This window comes from Rutilus rutilus, assembly GCF_951802725.1.
Source record: "Rutilus rutilus genome assembly, chromosome: 17".
In the NCBI taxonomy this organism is placed as follows: domain Eukaryota; kingdom Metazoa; phylum Chordata; class Actinopteri; order Cypriniformes; family Leuciscidae; genus Rutilus; species Rutilus rutilus.
Window position 1 is genome coordinate 13,988,315 of NC_140230.1, and position 15,628 is coordinate 14,003,942.

At 37.8% G+C, this 15,628-nt stretch overlaps 2 protein-coding genes across 5 annotated transcripts in view; one reads left to right on the forward strand and one right to left on the reverse strand.

The window, feature by feature from the left end:
- Nucleotides 1-1,663: 1,663 nt before the first annotated feature.
- On the reverse strand, nucleotides 1,664-14,130 carry hibadhb (3-hydroxyisobutyrate dehydrogenase b). Its single transcript, XM_084385599.1, has 8 exons — nucleotides 13,991-14,130; nucleotides 13,254-13,414; nucleotides 13,004-13,113; nucleotides 12,177-12,298; nucleotides 5,237-5,370; nucleotides 5,064-5,140; nucleotides 4,757-4,913; nucleotides 1,664-2,383 (listed from the first exon to the last, which is right to left on the reverse strand). The coding sequence occupies exons 1-8, from the start codon at nucleotides 14,058-14,060 to the stop codon at nucleotides 2,225-2,227; spliced, it is 990 nt and encodes a 329-aa protein (XP_084241725.1). The 5' UTR covers nucleotides 14,061-14,130; the 3' UTR covers nucleotides 1,664-2,224.
- Nucleotides 14,131-14,490: 360 nt separating this feature from the next.
- The window catches only part of tax1bp1b (Tax1 (human T-cell leukemia virus type I) binding protein 1b), a 39,862-nt gene continuing 38,724 nt past the window's right edge, over nucleotides 14,491-15,628 (forward strand). For 3 of the 4 annotated variants that reach the window (XM_084385601.1, XM_084385602.1, XM_084385603.1), the window contains exon 1: nucleotides 14,681-14,958. The gene's annotated coding sequence lies outside the window, so the exon portion shown is untranslated. Of the gene's footprint in view, nucleotides 14,959-15,628 lie in introns of all 4 variants that reach the window. The other variant, XM_084385600.1, reaches the window with a different exon arrangement.

The following is a 15,628-nucleotide window of genomic DNA, read 5'->3' on the forward strand; positions in this document are numbered from 1 at the left end:
TTTAAAGTATTACCTAAGTGAACCTACCTCCTGAAAACAAATGCTTTCTTGTAAAGGTACAATTACAATTCAGACTACATAAAGAATGCACACACTTAACGAAAAAAAAAAAAAAAGCATCGTTAGGAGCCACTGCATCTCCTATAAGAGTTTACACCTGTTTGATATTTTTAGAAACATAATGCAATCAATACACCATTAAAGGATATAGGCTACCAATGAATTAAATACAAAAATAACGAAACATGAATTGAGATGTAGCCTAACAATCGACGCAGAATTTGCCGCCTGAATGCGTGTTATTCACCACGTGGCCTTAAGCAGTTTGAATGATTGTTAACAATCACATTTGCCAAAAATAATACAAATCTGACGAGGCTGCTGCCGCCCGGCGACAGAAGAGAAACCTAGACGAATACTTATTCGAATAAAAAGAGCACAATGAACAACAGTTAGAAGATAAATGTTTCATTTTAGAAAATATTTACCTCTAAGAAAAGCCTGAGATTTTTTTTTTTCTTTTTTTTTTTTTCAGGTGTTTCAATGACCAGAGAATGTCATGCGATAAATGGTTCAAACCGGAATGGGATACCGGGTTTTGGGCTGTCTGAAGTCTAACTACCCCTTGGTCCTCTGTTTGTAAGACCTGCCAACTAGATAACAACACAGCACTTAGGCCTCCATGCTTAATGGACTTTTTATGGGGTTGTCCTGTGATCATGTGACCTCTAGCATTATGTCCTCTCTGTGGCTCTTAGATCAGAAACATACCGCTGACTGCATTTTGGAAACTGGGGGAGCAAAAGTGAGTGTGAAAAGAAGCAAAAGACAATGAGGGAATATGAGGCGGCAAAGAAAAGTTCTGAGGGTGAAAGGGAGAAATAAGAGCAAAGAAAAACAAAGTGAGCAAGTAAGAGAGAAAGTGAGAGAATGAAAGGTCATGTCTTGACTGTGTCATTAGCTTCATGGAACTGTGACCAAAGCCATCCGGGGCACAGAAACAGACATTACACATTTATTTATAATTGTTCTAATATTTTTACTGGGTTCCAAACCTTGAAATTCACAAACCGTAACCCATTTTGTCTTTGAAACACAAAAGATTTTTTTTTTTTTGTCCACTAGATGAAAGTCAGTGGGGTCTAATGTTGTTTTATATCTTATAAACTTTCATTGTAAAGACCAAAACAGCTTCAAAACTTTCTTCAAAATATCTTTTGTGTTCCACAAAAAAAAAAAACGCAGGTTTGGAACAACGTGAGTGAGATAATAATAGAATTTTTATTTTTGAGTGAACTTTCCCCTCAAGTCCAACAAAAATATTACAATTTCCTTGATGTACAAAAGATCCCTAGTATTGATGACTCATTTATTGTGCAATGTGCATGTTACGTGCCACAGAATTCAAGGTGAGGCTTCATAAAGCATCAAAAGACATTCCACTGCAAGTGACCTTGAGGAGAGGAGGAGACCAGATAAAATGTGTGCTGTGTTGAATCACTTTCAACTGCTTAGCTACATTCGTTAATTGTAAATCTGGCTTAGTTCCCTGGCAATACCACTTCAGATTCCAGGTTTTTAAAACCCTTAGAGTTTATGTACAAATGAAACATTGGTGTTATATGAATGTGTATTCATGTATCAACACGCCACAGTCTTAACGTCAAATCAACATATCTCCTGCTTTAATTTCCAGAAGGGTTTTAAATTTACATGAATACGATGTAGATCCAACACCACTAACAATTACCAACAGCAGCCAACCCAATATGACTCAAAAGACACATTAAGAACATAACTAAAAGTGTACATATGCAAACCTGTTTGCTATCAGAAAGCTTTAAGGAGTGTAATGGCTGATCTGAGTTTGAGAATGAAATGATACATTTTTAATCTTTTGTTAACATACATAACAGCCGCACAGGCAAAAAAAAAGTCATAAAACTTCAATTCACAGCATCTCATCAATTGATTGGTGGATTACTAATTGAGCATGGTGGACCAACATGAGTAACATAATTCCATCGGGAACTGACAGCCTCAAACAAACAAGTACAAACACACAGTCTTTTCAATCTACACATGTACTCATTCATTAATTCATTCACTCAATCATTCATGGCTCCCAGCACATGCATGCCAATGAAATCACATAGTTGGGTCAAAGTTTTGCAAGGCAGGTAGTGCTGGGTAAGGCTGTGGAAGGGGCATAGAGTGTTGCCATCTACTGGCCCTCCTCTTCTCGAAGGAACTGGAAGACAGATGAGAAGTCTTTGCTGGCGTAGCCGCGTGCGCACATCATACGGTAAATCTGATGGGCCAGAGAGCCCAACGGCACTGGGGTCTTTGTGTTGGTTGCTGTATTCTGAGCAAGTCCCAGATCCTGAGGATAAATGTCAGTAAAAGTCAATTAAGGATGTGCATAACTACACATTTTAAAAATTAACTAGCAAGTAGGTGGCCTCAATTGGATTCCCCATAAGACACATTCTTGCATTTAAAAAAAAAAAATCCTGTTTGAGCAGAATACGGGATTGACACAATTTTAAAAAGTAGACCAAGTTTAACATGGCATGTTAAAAAACAGTGCTTAAGGCCCCAATTTACTCACGGCGAAGTTCTTTTTTGTTCGTTTGGGGTGAAACCAAGTTCGAAATACGTGACCAACGATATACTGCTATCGAACATCTGATGCCACCCACTCTGATGAGAGCGACGTATAGATGGATATGTAAATATGTGCTGTGCGCTTTCCTCTCAATAACAAACACACAACAAAATTAAGACAGCAAGCATTTTAATAAAGCATTTGATCATAGTAAAGCACTCCAGTAAAGTCACGTCACGTTTATTTATATATCACTTTATTCAATAGATGTAGCCTAAAATCAAGCAGCTTTACCGTATTAAACATTTAAAACAGTCAGTGTCTCGTTTCATCAGAAGTACAACTTCATTTTCCACAGTGCGTTCATGTTTTCACAAAGGGATGTCTGATCTTGACCGACTGAACCAGAAAAGATTTCCACGTGAAAGGCACACCAACCTATTACGTAATCGCCAGAGACCAATGGTAGAACAAAGGTGTTTCGCACTTCCAAAATGAACTTTAAAGGGGACATATCATGCCAAATGCACTTTTTTAGCCCTTAAATGCATTTTGTTGTATATTTGGAGTGTTTAGAAGTACAGAAAACATGAAATCATTCTCTTCAGGTGCTTCGTTTATATCTTTATATTCTGTTTTGGTCATATTTTTCAACCTGTTCCGATTTTTCTGTTATCTATGACGTTTTTTGAACTATTACGTCACAGTATTTGCAGCGGAACTGCCAAATAAGGACATTGACTTCCGGCCCAACACTTCGAGCAATCCGCCATTTTTATTTCTCGCTGCAATTTTGTAGTCCAAGCTAAAGGATGCAGAAGTTACGAGAGGGTAAGTTAAAATGTTCGGTTGTTGGATGTAGTAACCCACACGCTTCATTACACCGTCTAATGTAGATAAACTGCCGCGCTTGTGACAAGGGCGCATGTTTAACTGAAAGAACGAGCAGAGAGAGAGACCCGGTCGCGCGCGCGCTCTCTCTTCAGAGCCAGGCGAAAGTGTAAACAAGACATCACCGTCTCCAAACTAGACGCTGTCTTGCTCTCTCTCCCTCGCACATATTAATCGAAATAAATCGACACGGTGGTAAAAGGTCGGAAGACCAAAGTTTCATGTGTAAATACAGTACACACCAGTACGATACATCCATATGAATACGTTGTTCTGCAGGTTCGTCGTCTTCATTTTCATCTCGCTCCGGCTCCGACTCTGGCTCGAACATGTAAGGCTGGCTGGATAAGTCTTCCGTTGTTGACATTTTGTTAACGTGTGAATAAAAAGTTTCTGTGCCGCTAGATAATCGTATCTCTGCTATCAAACTACAAAAATGGCCGAACGGGGTGGAGTTGAACCTCTGCAACCTGGAGAGGGGGCGGGGTATGAAGTGTCTCAATTGTATTTAAAGAGACCGCACTAAAACGAGTTGCTCTCAGACGCACATCAGAAAAGGGGTAGAAAAGGGGCCTGTGGAGCTATAATAATGAAGAATTCAGACCCAAGCATTGCAGTTCCGCTTTATATAGACTACAAATGTATGATTTATATGTAAAAAGGAACAATTTAAAAGCATGATATGTCTCCTTTAAATAACAAACTGATGTGACGTCATTTTGAACAAAATCAGGGCCGAAACGATTTCGCTTGAAGTATATTGGGGCCTTTAGTCTTAGCCGTGACAATGAGCACTTATTAGGATCAACTAAATGCTGGATTTTCAAAAGTATGTGAATTTTACGGCATAGACTCTTTAAAATACGTCCAAGAGTTTGACATGCTGGTCTGTTATTGTATGGACATCGATGTTACATTTTCTTGTCCCTAAACATGGCGCTGAACAAAACGAACTGTGATTGGTTGCTTTACATGTCGGATAGCATCTGGGCGGTGCTTGGCCAATGAAAGCTGCAATGGAGTCCAGACCTTCCGCCATCAGTCTGAAGGTCTGGCTAAGCGAGACTACACAATGCTCAACAACATTGGGAAACATGATACAATAGCATGAATGTGTATGAATATAGCAGTGATACTGTAAGCCAGATGAATTTAAAAGTTTTGACTGTGAAAACAATACACAGTACACAAACAGCACCACCTCTAAAATTATCACAAAAAGTTCATAAATAAATATATTTTTATATGAAAGCAAACCTTGGCCATTAGTGTAGTTCCAAAGCCACCCTGGTAGTTGTTTGCTGAGGGCACTCCCTCCATCACTCCCGGGACAGGGTTGTACGTGTCACTTGACCAGCAGCGGCCAGAGCTCATGTTCAAGATCTTTGCGAGAAGCTTCGGATCAAGCCCTAATCTGTGATTGCACAAGTAATCTCCAATAAATAATAATAAAAAGAGGCTAAAAAGTAGAAAATAATTCAATCTGTAGCAAGAGTAACAGCATCAAGATAGCTGCATTACTGAAATAATTTACTGAATCAAGTAATTCAACTGTAAACTGCACCTGATTCCCAAGTTCATGGTCTCTGCTGTTCCAATCATCCCAATGGCCAGCAGCATATTGTTGCAGATTTTAGCTGCCTACAAACAAGGAAGATAGATTATGAAACCCTGATCAGCATAAATCAGCACCTTTCCAAGAATGCCACTATATTCTTAATCACATCCTATTTGTACCTGTCCAGTGCCAACTTGGCCGCAGTACACCACATTAGCGCCCATGCAGGTCAGAAGCTCCTTGGCTGCATTGAACTCCTCCTCTGGCCCACCCACCATAAAGGTGAGCTTACCTGAATTGGCAGCACCAACACCTGAGAAAAATAAAAGAACACAATGCAAATCATTCATATTACACCTAGGCCTGGTTTCGCAGACAGATTAAGCCAGGATTAAGCCTTAATTCAATTAGGGTATTAAGTAGATTTTATAAATGTGCCTTAGAAAAAAAAAAAACATTACTAGTGTGTATCTTCAGACAAAACAATGGCACTGATATTTTAGGGGACCTATTATGACCCTTTTTACAAGATGTGATATAAGTCTCAGGTGTCCCAAGAATGTGTCTGAAGTTTCAGCTCAAAATACCCCATAGATCATTTATTAAACCATGTTGTAAATGGCCATTTTTGAGTAAAAAAAAAAAAAAAAAAAAAAAAAAGTGCACATGTATCTTTAAATGCAAATGAGCTGCTGCTCCCCACCTAGCTTTCCAAAAGAGGGCGGAGCCTTTACAGCTAGTGCCTCTGATACTCAACAAAACACGCTCACGTGGCATTGCAGTTCTTCATCATCATGAAAGTTTATTATCTGCATGCGTTTTAAAATCATATCAGTCTTCTGATATATGGTTTTCTGAGCGCACACATCTGAAGCGAGAGCTGGCTGTCAGACGGTGCGTCCCATGAGTATTAAACCAAGTTCTCTTTCACAACTTATTACGCTAAAACTGTCAAACACACAATGTTATGTCAAAACACACAAAGTTCACAAACACAGTCAGTCATTTCTGTGAACGCAAACATCTAGTAAAGAAATTGCATGTGTATATTAGATCTGTATTAAAGTGAAAGCAGCGTAATACACAGTACCTACTGCTATGCTGTTAATATGAATCAAAGAACAAAAGAAAAACAGAAAAATCACTCACTGCTCTTGATTGAATAACTTAGCAACTTTAATAAGAATACATTTCTTAGTTGAATGCTGCTGTTAAATGCTCTGACGAGGAGGTAAACATGGCGGACTGCGTACAGCTCACTTTATGCTAATAGGGCAGAGTCCATCAGCAGCCGTGGCCATTTATGAAGTCACTGCATAGAAACTGAAAACGGCTTGTTCTGAGACACTCCTTATGATTTATGGGGATTAAAAAAAGAGGAGTGGGTGGATTATCATCATTATAGGGTGGTTGTGTACACACTGCCGACAGACATTTATGTTCAAACACCATGTAAAAGTGAATTTTGCATAATAGATCCATCCTTGTCAGTGCAAGTTGCTTTCAGCTCAGCTAAAACAGCTCAAACAGGAATTTTAGTCTGGTACTGGGCTTAAGCCTTGTCTGTGAAACCGGGAGCTAAATTATTTGCATCACAGGGATAGTTCACACAAATGAAAATTGTCATTTACTCACCCTCATATTGTTCCAAACCAGTATGACTTTCTTTTGCAGAATACTAAAAGTATTTTGAAGAAAGTTGGAGCTGTTTTTGTCCAAGAACAGAATTAAGCCTTTATTCACTCTGAATTAACACAGGCTACATAAAATATGGTAACACAAACTTAATGTCATGCTTGGTCATGTGACATCCAAGAACCAATGAGGTTTGATGTTAGCTGACATTTGAGGTTTGTGTCCATTTTGATGTGATTGTCTTCGTTGTTTAGATTTTAACTATTAAATTTGGATTTGTTCATCAGACAAAGTAATTCTTAGTCACTCCAGAAGACGTCGTATGGATTAATGTTCTTTTTGGAACTTGAAAATACTAGACGATAGACGCCAATGAGTTTCATTGTCAGCTCAAAAACAGCTGAAACATTCTTCAAAACAGCTTGTGTTCTGAAAGAAAAAGTCTGTACAAGTTTGGAGCATGAGGGCGAGTAAATGATGCCAGAATTTAAATTTTTGGGTGAACAAACCTTTCAAACTGACATACAAGTTCCACAGAGCATTGTAACAAATACAATGGATGTGGAGATTCGCGTAAAAGTGTCAGTGAAATGACCAATCAGAGAATGAGCAAATCATCTGCATGAACAAGTGACTAATTTAATCGGTGACTATAGTCCTAATGTGATTGTTTCCACATCCCGCTAATAACCCGTTTTAAGCCTAAAAGTTTGAGAGGATGGGTCTTTAAAAATGTAACACCATCTAAGTGCCATAATTACTCTTAGAGAGGAAAGTTCTATAAATACACAAGCACTTCGCCATCTGCTGTGAACACAGAAACGCATGACGTCAAGGACAGTTTGTTGTGGCTCACGTTTCATTAAACCTTCTTCACAGGCGCTAACACGGAGCTGAGAATAATGTCTGGAGGGTCTAAGTAAAGAGAATGAGCAGGTCTGTGGATTTCTTATGACCGTTTCACAAACCAAGAGCGGGTCCAACGGTATGTTAGCCAAACCCCACTGACGCATATGAATTGGGAGAGGCAACAATTTAAGGAAAGCAAACTAGAAGCACATTGTTTTTATGTGCCCAAAGACCAGAGGGAACAACTTCCTGATTAAAAAGGAGGATCGTCATAAAGCACAAACTAGCTGTTGACTGAGTTAAACATTTCTTGTAACGTGACAACACATGCAGTTTTCACACCTCAGTCAAGTTTATAAGAGGCACACAGAATTGAACACAGAGAAAAGTATGTGTACAGTACATCACACTGACTATACAGCCAATTCTGATTGCTATTTTAAGTGTCTTGAGTCAAAAAGGTTGCAAACCACTGCATCAAATTTATGGAAGTCCCTCTGATTGTTTTCTTTATTTTACAAAAGCACAATGTATTTTTGTTATTGTGAGTGTACTGTACACAAATAAAAACAGACCCTTTACAGTTTCAAAAAAGGTCTTAGGCCGTTTTCACACCTTGTCCCAAAACAGGGGCTTAATTTGTTACTATGTTGCAATTTCTTCTTGGTTCGGTTCACTTTTACAAGGCAACCTTTCAAAGTGTACCAAAATGCGTTCACGCAAGTCACATGCGAGTACTGTCCTCTTATTGGTCAGCGTTTCCTCTGTGTCATCCATCAAGATGATTGACAAGTTCGCTCCATGAGCTTATTGTGGCTTTGTTTGTAACTTTCGAGACACGTAAACACTATACGAATGTAGCCATCATTCCCGCTGTTAAATTATATACTACATTGGCATCATGGAATCAAAATCATGTAATTGTGCCGATTTGTGTCGTGGAAGTCTCTCAACTACAGTCCAGTGATGAAATAAGCGTGTCCAGAAAATGGGAAGCCTCAGGTACCACTTCATTCGCTGTCTCCGCATGGAAAGGTGAAGTAGACACATTCTCACTCATCTTTCCAGCAATTCCTTGAAAAAGCATAACATTGAACTTTGTGCATCTGCCATTGTCACTGCATGTTACTTTCACTGCACAGGTTATATTTTTCATTATTCTACTTATTTTGTACTTTATTAACACAAGATATGCATTTCAGTTTTGTAGCTGATTGGGTCCAAAAGCCGTTTTTAAATTTTTTTTTAAATCAGCCCTACAAAAATGTAAAACCTATGCAAGAGTGTATTGTGTTTATGCTTCATGCTTAATACTCTAAAGGAGACTGAACTGTACCAACTGGCTAAATTCTGCTAAGTGGCACAAACTGTAATTTGCACAACTATCTGTTCAAAATAAAAAAACCTAGTGTTGGGGATTTCTTTTTTTCCGTCGTACCAAACTTGTATCGAACATGACACCAAAACCGAGGTACGTACCGAACCGAACCGTGACTGTGTACCGCTAAACCCCTAATAGGCACATATTAACGATAAAAAAACAAAACAAAAAAGTTTTTTTTTTATAACAACCCATTCACTGTAATATGTGACCAAAGCTCATCCCAGGAAGACACCCCCTCCTCTCTAACACTTTACTCTGCTAAGCACAGATTAATACGATGCAATTTCCACCATTGCACTGGATCAGTCATTTAATTCTGGGGCTCGCACTGTCTTACAATGTCTTAGAACAATCCTGCTGGCCACTGTGATGCATACCAGAATAACAGAAAATACACCTTTTGAAACATTTGGTATTTGGGACTTGTCACCTAATAAGCATAATTTAGGGGTAAAAGATATTTTGGCGGCATACCAGCAATTTATAACATCCATAACTTGTATCCAAAAAGGTTTGACCAGACTACATTCCCAAATACAGGGTAGAAAGGTGACATTTCCAACATAAATTATCATTATTATACAACGCATAATGTTTCTGTGACCGTTCAAAGCATGTGAATATGAGGTATGCGATTGGCTGTCGGTTGCGAAGCATCTATTCATAACATTCTAACACCGCTTTATTTCACACTGTACAAGTTTGGCAACGCAATGCGGGGTTAACACAGCAAAAGCACTGCTAATCCTGCTCCTGAGGTAAAACGCGGTGTTAACCCCGTTTCTGAATTAAAAGTGTGAAACAATCCCTTACCTGGTGTTAAAGGGATAATTCACCCAAAAATAAATTCTGTCATTAATTACTCACCCTCATGTCTTTCCAAACCCGCAAGACTTTCGTTCATCTTCGGAACTCAAATGAAGATCTTTTTGATGAAATCTGAGCAATTTCTGTCCCTCCATTGACAGCTACGCAACTACCACTTTGACTCTTCAAAAAGTTCATAGAGATCGTAAAACTATTCCATATGAATTGAGCGGTTTAGTCCGAATTTTCTGAAGAAACGTGTTCGTTTTATATGATGAACAGATTTAATTTAGGCTTTTATTGACATATAAACTTAACTCACACATCAGTTGTGGTAAATGGAAGCTCAAGCATGTTCACTTGACGTGCGAGAACCAGTGAGGTTTGTTCTCGTGTTGCACAGCACGTTTGAGCTTCTGCAAGAGCTTTGTTCTCACACGTCAAGCAGGTTCGGTTGAGCTTCTGTTTATGTTCCCTGATAAATGTTTATATGTGAATAAAAGGCTCATTTTAATCTGTTCATCATAATGGTTTAGAACGACATGAGGGCGAGTAATTGTTGATCATTTTAAAAGCAGGGGTAAAAAAAATGATCCGTGGTTAAGCGGAGTGTTAATAGTCCTACTGATGTCTAAGCATTCAGTTCATATAAATCTGTCTAAAGTCTAAAAATGTACGGAAATAGAGGATGTTCAAGCTTTGCCCTGTTAAAAATCAACAGTTGTGATATCAATCACTGCTAGTGCCAATGAACGCCTCAATCTCACACCAACAATACAAAGTCAGCAACAGAATAACTTCACAACATTCAAAGATTGTGAAGAAAAGATAAAGGACAACTACTTTTGCATGATAAATCAAATCAACGAATATGATAACGAAACTGTAAAAGCAACACTAGTTCAGGAATGACTTGAGGAACAATTCTTTCCAAATACCGTTTAGCTTAAAACTGCCGCAACCAGGTTGAATGTAGAAGTGGATATCTTCAATTCAGTGCAGTAGGAAAGAAAGCAAAAGCATGAGTCTCAGTTAAGCGGAGACTAGACGGCTACAAAGTGGACAGAAATAAAACTAAGGTTTGAATCATTCTCTGTCCAGTTAATTTCACTTTCCTCAGTTCGCAAACCTCACTGCTGCCCTTTTTAGTCAAGATCTATCTTTATGAAACTCAGTCTACCTGTCTTGGTAACAACATAGGACAAAACCTTTGTTTGGAAAATTGGCACATTAAATTATTTAGGTTAAAATGATCTTATATTGAATATTGAAGAATGTAGATCTGCACAGATTCAGACAGTGTGTCCAAATTAGCAAACTAAGTGCTATTCTTCACTATCTTATACTGTAAAACAGAGTAGGGTGTTCACATTGAAAATAAATTTCAAATACCCAGATGATTTGAGCACAAAACGAAGTGTGGAACGTTTAACTCTGTCATAGATTTCCTTGTGTAGCAAAAGCGGAGGGGCTACCAGACTCCAATGCTTGAGGACAAACAAACCTCATAAAAATTCATACACTAGACAATTGTATACAGTGCATAGTGTATAATATGTCATTTGGGACACAACTAGAGTCTATTCTCCCCATGCCAGAACAGAAATACAAGCATGGACAAATCAGAAAAAGTTCCTATATTCCCTATAATTTTATCCTATATATATATATAGGTTTCTAAAATAAAGGTTACATGAGAGATAACCACATTAGTCCCTGATTTTCAGCACTTGTCTCCATCTCCACCAAAAGTTGAGGTCATAAGATCAATTCCCAGATGCTGACTTTTGAATTAGTCTATAACTCAAGGAGTCCACACCAATGGCTGGATTAAGAAAATGGGCAAGATGAGGCAGGTGATAAAACTCTTTCCTATCAACAAACCTGCAAATCACCCACCACACACTGAAACAGAGGACAGAAAGAATAAAACATGGGTGTAACTTGTGTGTCCTGAAATTTGACTTTGCAAACCTAGATTTGTTTTTTGGCACGAGTTTTCACATTCAATGTCCCTCTTAGCAAAAATTCTAATAAATATATTTAAATATAAATGTATCTTTGGCAATTACATTTATCTTTAGCAAACTACACTGTTGTAGGTTTCGATAGAGCAAGGACAAATAAAAGCCAGAGGATGGTTATGATTGGAACTGGAACTGGAATTCCACTATTAACACGAACCTGTGATTTGCGAAAACCACAATGTTTGAACTAGAGCCAAAGATTTGTTCTTGCAACTCTTCCCAGACAGTGACTAGTTTTGTAACTGTGACTATGGGTGTGTGATTTATGAAACCTTAACAACATTGTCTACACTTACATAAGTGGTTTGTGTGCAGTCAGGGTTCAGATCAAGGTTACCGCATACAACACGAGTTACTGCATCTACGGCTGCCCTTCGTATGATGATGGAAAGGAAGTGAGAGTTTTTGTCATCTCACCTCCAGACACTGGGGCATCCATAAAAACGGCTCCCACTTTCTCTGCAGCAACTGCCATCTCCTTGGAGACAGCTGGATCAATAGTGCTGGAATCAATGAGTAGGGATCCCTTCTTCACTTTCCTGTTGAATAAAGATTTTAGAATACAAGACCTGTCCGGTACAGAGTACATGTGTCAAGTTTCTCACCACAATCAATTCAGCTAAAATTAATCTGGATATTAAAGGGCCCTATGAAATCGGTTTAAAACTTGTAAACTAAACGCCAGTCACAAATTTGAAGTCTAAAATGTTTTAAAGAAAAATGTTGGAGGATTTCGATAAAAGAGAAGAGGAGCCATGTCATACATCAGGTCAGAAGTCACCCTTCCACCGGTACTCAACATGCGTACGGCCGTTGCCAGAAGCCAGTGATTATAGTTTATGTATAGTATATAGTTTTAAATATAAATATTTTTCTTAAGAAAAGTTGTCTCTTTGCTTCGAAAAGGAATTTATTAAGTGACTGGATTCAAATTGTATGGATTACTTTTATGATGAATGGTAGAACTTTTAGACTTATGATTTATTTCAATGCCATTACAAAGCTGGGAAGAACCAGGATATTATTTAATATAACTTCGATTGTGTTCGGCTGTCAAATAAGTCATATACACCTAGGATGGCTTGAGGGCGAGTAAATTATATGATTTTAATTTTTGGGTGAACTGTTCCTTTAAATTTGGCTGAATATATGTTGGATTTAACTTTTTTTTTTAAGTTAAGTTTCCTAATTAAACTGATGTTCAAATGTTGATTATTTAGCCTGTACAGAAAGGATGTTCTTACTTCAGAATACCATTTGCGCCTGTATACACATCTACAACATTGGGGCTGGAGGGAAGCATTGTGATGATACGATCTGCATTGTCCGCCACATCCGCAGGGTTATCCAGGATCTGAGAACAGAGCACGAACAGTCAGAGAGGCTCATCCAAAGGAACAACTAAGATGTAATCAATCATAAAAAGCTTGTACGTCATGGTGTTTAATGCAAGTCAGATGTGACCAAGTTACGTTTTATGTCCGTTATCCTGACCTGAGCTCCAAGCTCCTGTAACTCTTTGCAGGACTCTGGAAATACATCTGAGGCTATCACTGGATATCCATGTTTTATGAGGTTCTTTGCCATTGGGTTTCCCATGTTCCCCAGGCCAATGAAGCCCACCTGGGTTTTAGAGGCCATGGACCTGATGGAGACTAAGAAGAGACATGTATTATCTATTTAGTGTCAAATTTAGAATATCACATGGGATATTTTAGCATTTAACATTTGATTGTAGCAAGATGTGCAAAGTCTGTGCATGTTGATCTGACATGTCAACATTTTTACAATTTTACCATTTAATGTTTAATATATAAAACAGAAATAAATGTTATCAATCAATTAACACAGATCACAAAAGCTCAATTAAAAAAACTAAATCAAATGCTTTCATATTACTTGAATCTCAAGTATGCTTTGTCCCTTTACAATTTGCAATCTGTTTAGATGACATATTACATCTCACTCCCACATTTATCGGAAAAGACTTGTTAGCAAATGCAACAATTTAACAACTGTCCATAGTTTAGTTCAATGGCGGCAGATTCTGGTGACATTTAGTAAAATTGTCTACTTGTGTTTCAGTGACATACACACGCCTGTGACTTTAGCCTAACAGCTATCGAGAGCTCCCAGTACATTGCATTATATCAGATGTTGCTGCACGGAAAATATGTTACAGTAGCAGAAAAAAAACATAAAATTTTCGGATAACATTGCAAACACATTACCCTGCACGGCGCTGACATGGTTATGACACTTTCCTACTAGACACCTCGAACCCCTTAACAGAGCGGCCATGCTGCTTCGCTCTTGACCTTCGACTTAGAGTGACGCGATTGGATAATCGATGATTGACACATGTGCCTCCATACGTTTTATTCAGCTCGGATCTCTTCATCCAATGGCGTTCAAGGGAAGGCGGGACATCCTCAAAATCTCATAATAGATTTATTTAGAACATAAATAAATAACTTGTAACTGCCTTTATTTAGTCTGTTATTGAATTAATCTCAACAAACTATTATTATTTGTATTTAATACAAATATGTTTTACTGCTTTTCTGTTTTTTAATTGTACATGCAAACAGAAACATTTGTCTTATTGTTCCACTAAGTTTACTCACTCTTTGGACATTTAACTCGTACGGAATTTCATTTATCTATAAAACAACGCGAGAATATAACTGAATATGTTAAGGTTACTTGATACATATAAACATGTAACTATGAGTACATGTTGACAGTCATGTATTGCTAGTCACGTTTCTATTACTATGTGCCAATGTTAATTTATTAGTGACAAATTAGCCTCACGGAAGTTATAACTAAAGAACCTCAATAATTATAGTGTTGTTGTTTTTGTTATTTGTAAAAATAAAACATAAATTAAATCATGATACATTTGTACAGTTTAAGTCAGTGGTTTATCGTAAAATAACTGAAGCACGCGCAACTAAATGCTTTATCTTCACATAGACAATACACATAAATACGTTTGGTATTGGTAGTTTCTAAAGGTAGTTTCATACGTTAGTCATAGCCAGGTGATGGTCGAAGATATGTCGTGTGTGGTGTTGTTATTGTGTTGTTCCGGGAAACCACTGACACGGACAGACAGGGGATGTACTTGCGCTGACTGGAAAGTGCGTCAAACACAGCGCTGGGCTTTTTTGTGATACTTCAGCATTAGAATGAGGTATTGTACCGTCTTTTTATTTACTTCTATTATAGGTCTGTATGAGTATTAGTCTTTGCTATCTACTATGATTTTATTTTACTAACTTGTAATATCATTTTGAGCTTTGTTTTGGTGAAAAACAGTTGGTCGGGAGCATGATACGGGTTATTCATTAACTATCGGCCTCACACTTTGACTAGACTTAAAATATGAACTGATCTATTTTTATAGAGAAATAAAGAGCAAATAAGATGTTGGTTTGGGATGATTGAACAGTGGTTAAATGGCAAAAGCTAATGATCTGTAATTGTCTTGACATTGTGGTTTGTTATTGTTTAGCCAGACGGCTAAAACCTGCTAGCAAGCTACATCGCTAACACTAGCTTAGCTAATATAGAAACTTGATGTATAGACTATATTTGGTATAAATATACATAGACTATATATTCTGTGCGGAATATCGTTTATTAAACTGACTATTATTTCTCGTTACAATATGGTAAACACTAAAATTATGTTGCAAGTGTCCGTGCTAGTAATTTCGGCCTAATAGAAACACATTAATGTCTAAAAACGGTAGTTTTGAGGTACATCGTTTTTTTTTATAGTCATTTAAACGTATAACTAATTAATTGGTTGCTATATTATCTAATGTCGTACTTTTGCTTGTGTTTTGGCAATACTCTGT

Coding starts and splice junctions, on each gene's coding strand:
- hibadhb (XM_084385599.1), bottom strand. CDS start 14,060: ATGGCCGCTCTGTTAAGGGGTTCGAGGTGTCTAGTAGGAAAGTGTCAT. Junction 13,415..13,990: donor CCATGTCAGCGCCGTGCAGG/GTAATGTGTTTG, acceptor GTCTCTTCTTAG/TCTCCATCAGGTCCATGGCC. Junction 13,114..13,253: donor TACAGGAGCTTGGAGCTCAG/GTCAGGATAACG, acceptor CTCTGTTCTCAG/ATCCTGGATAACCCTGCGGA.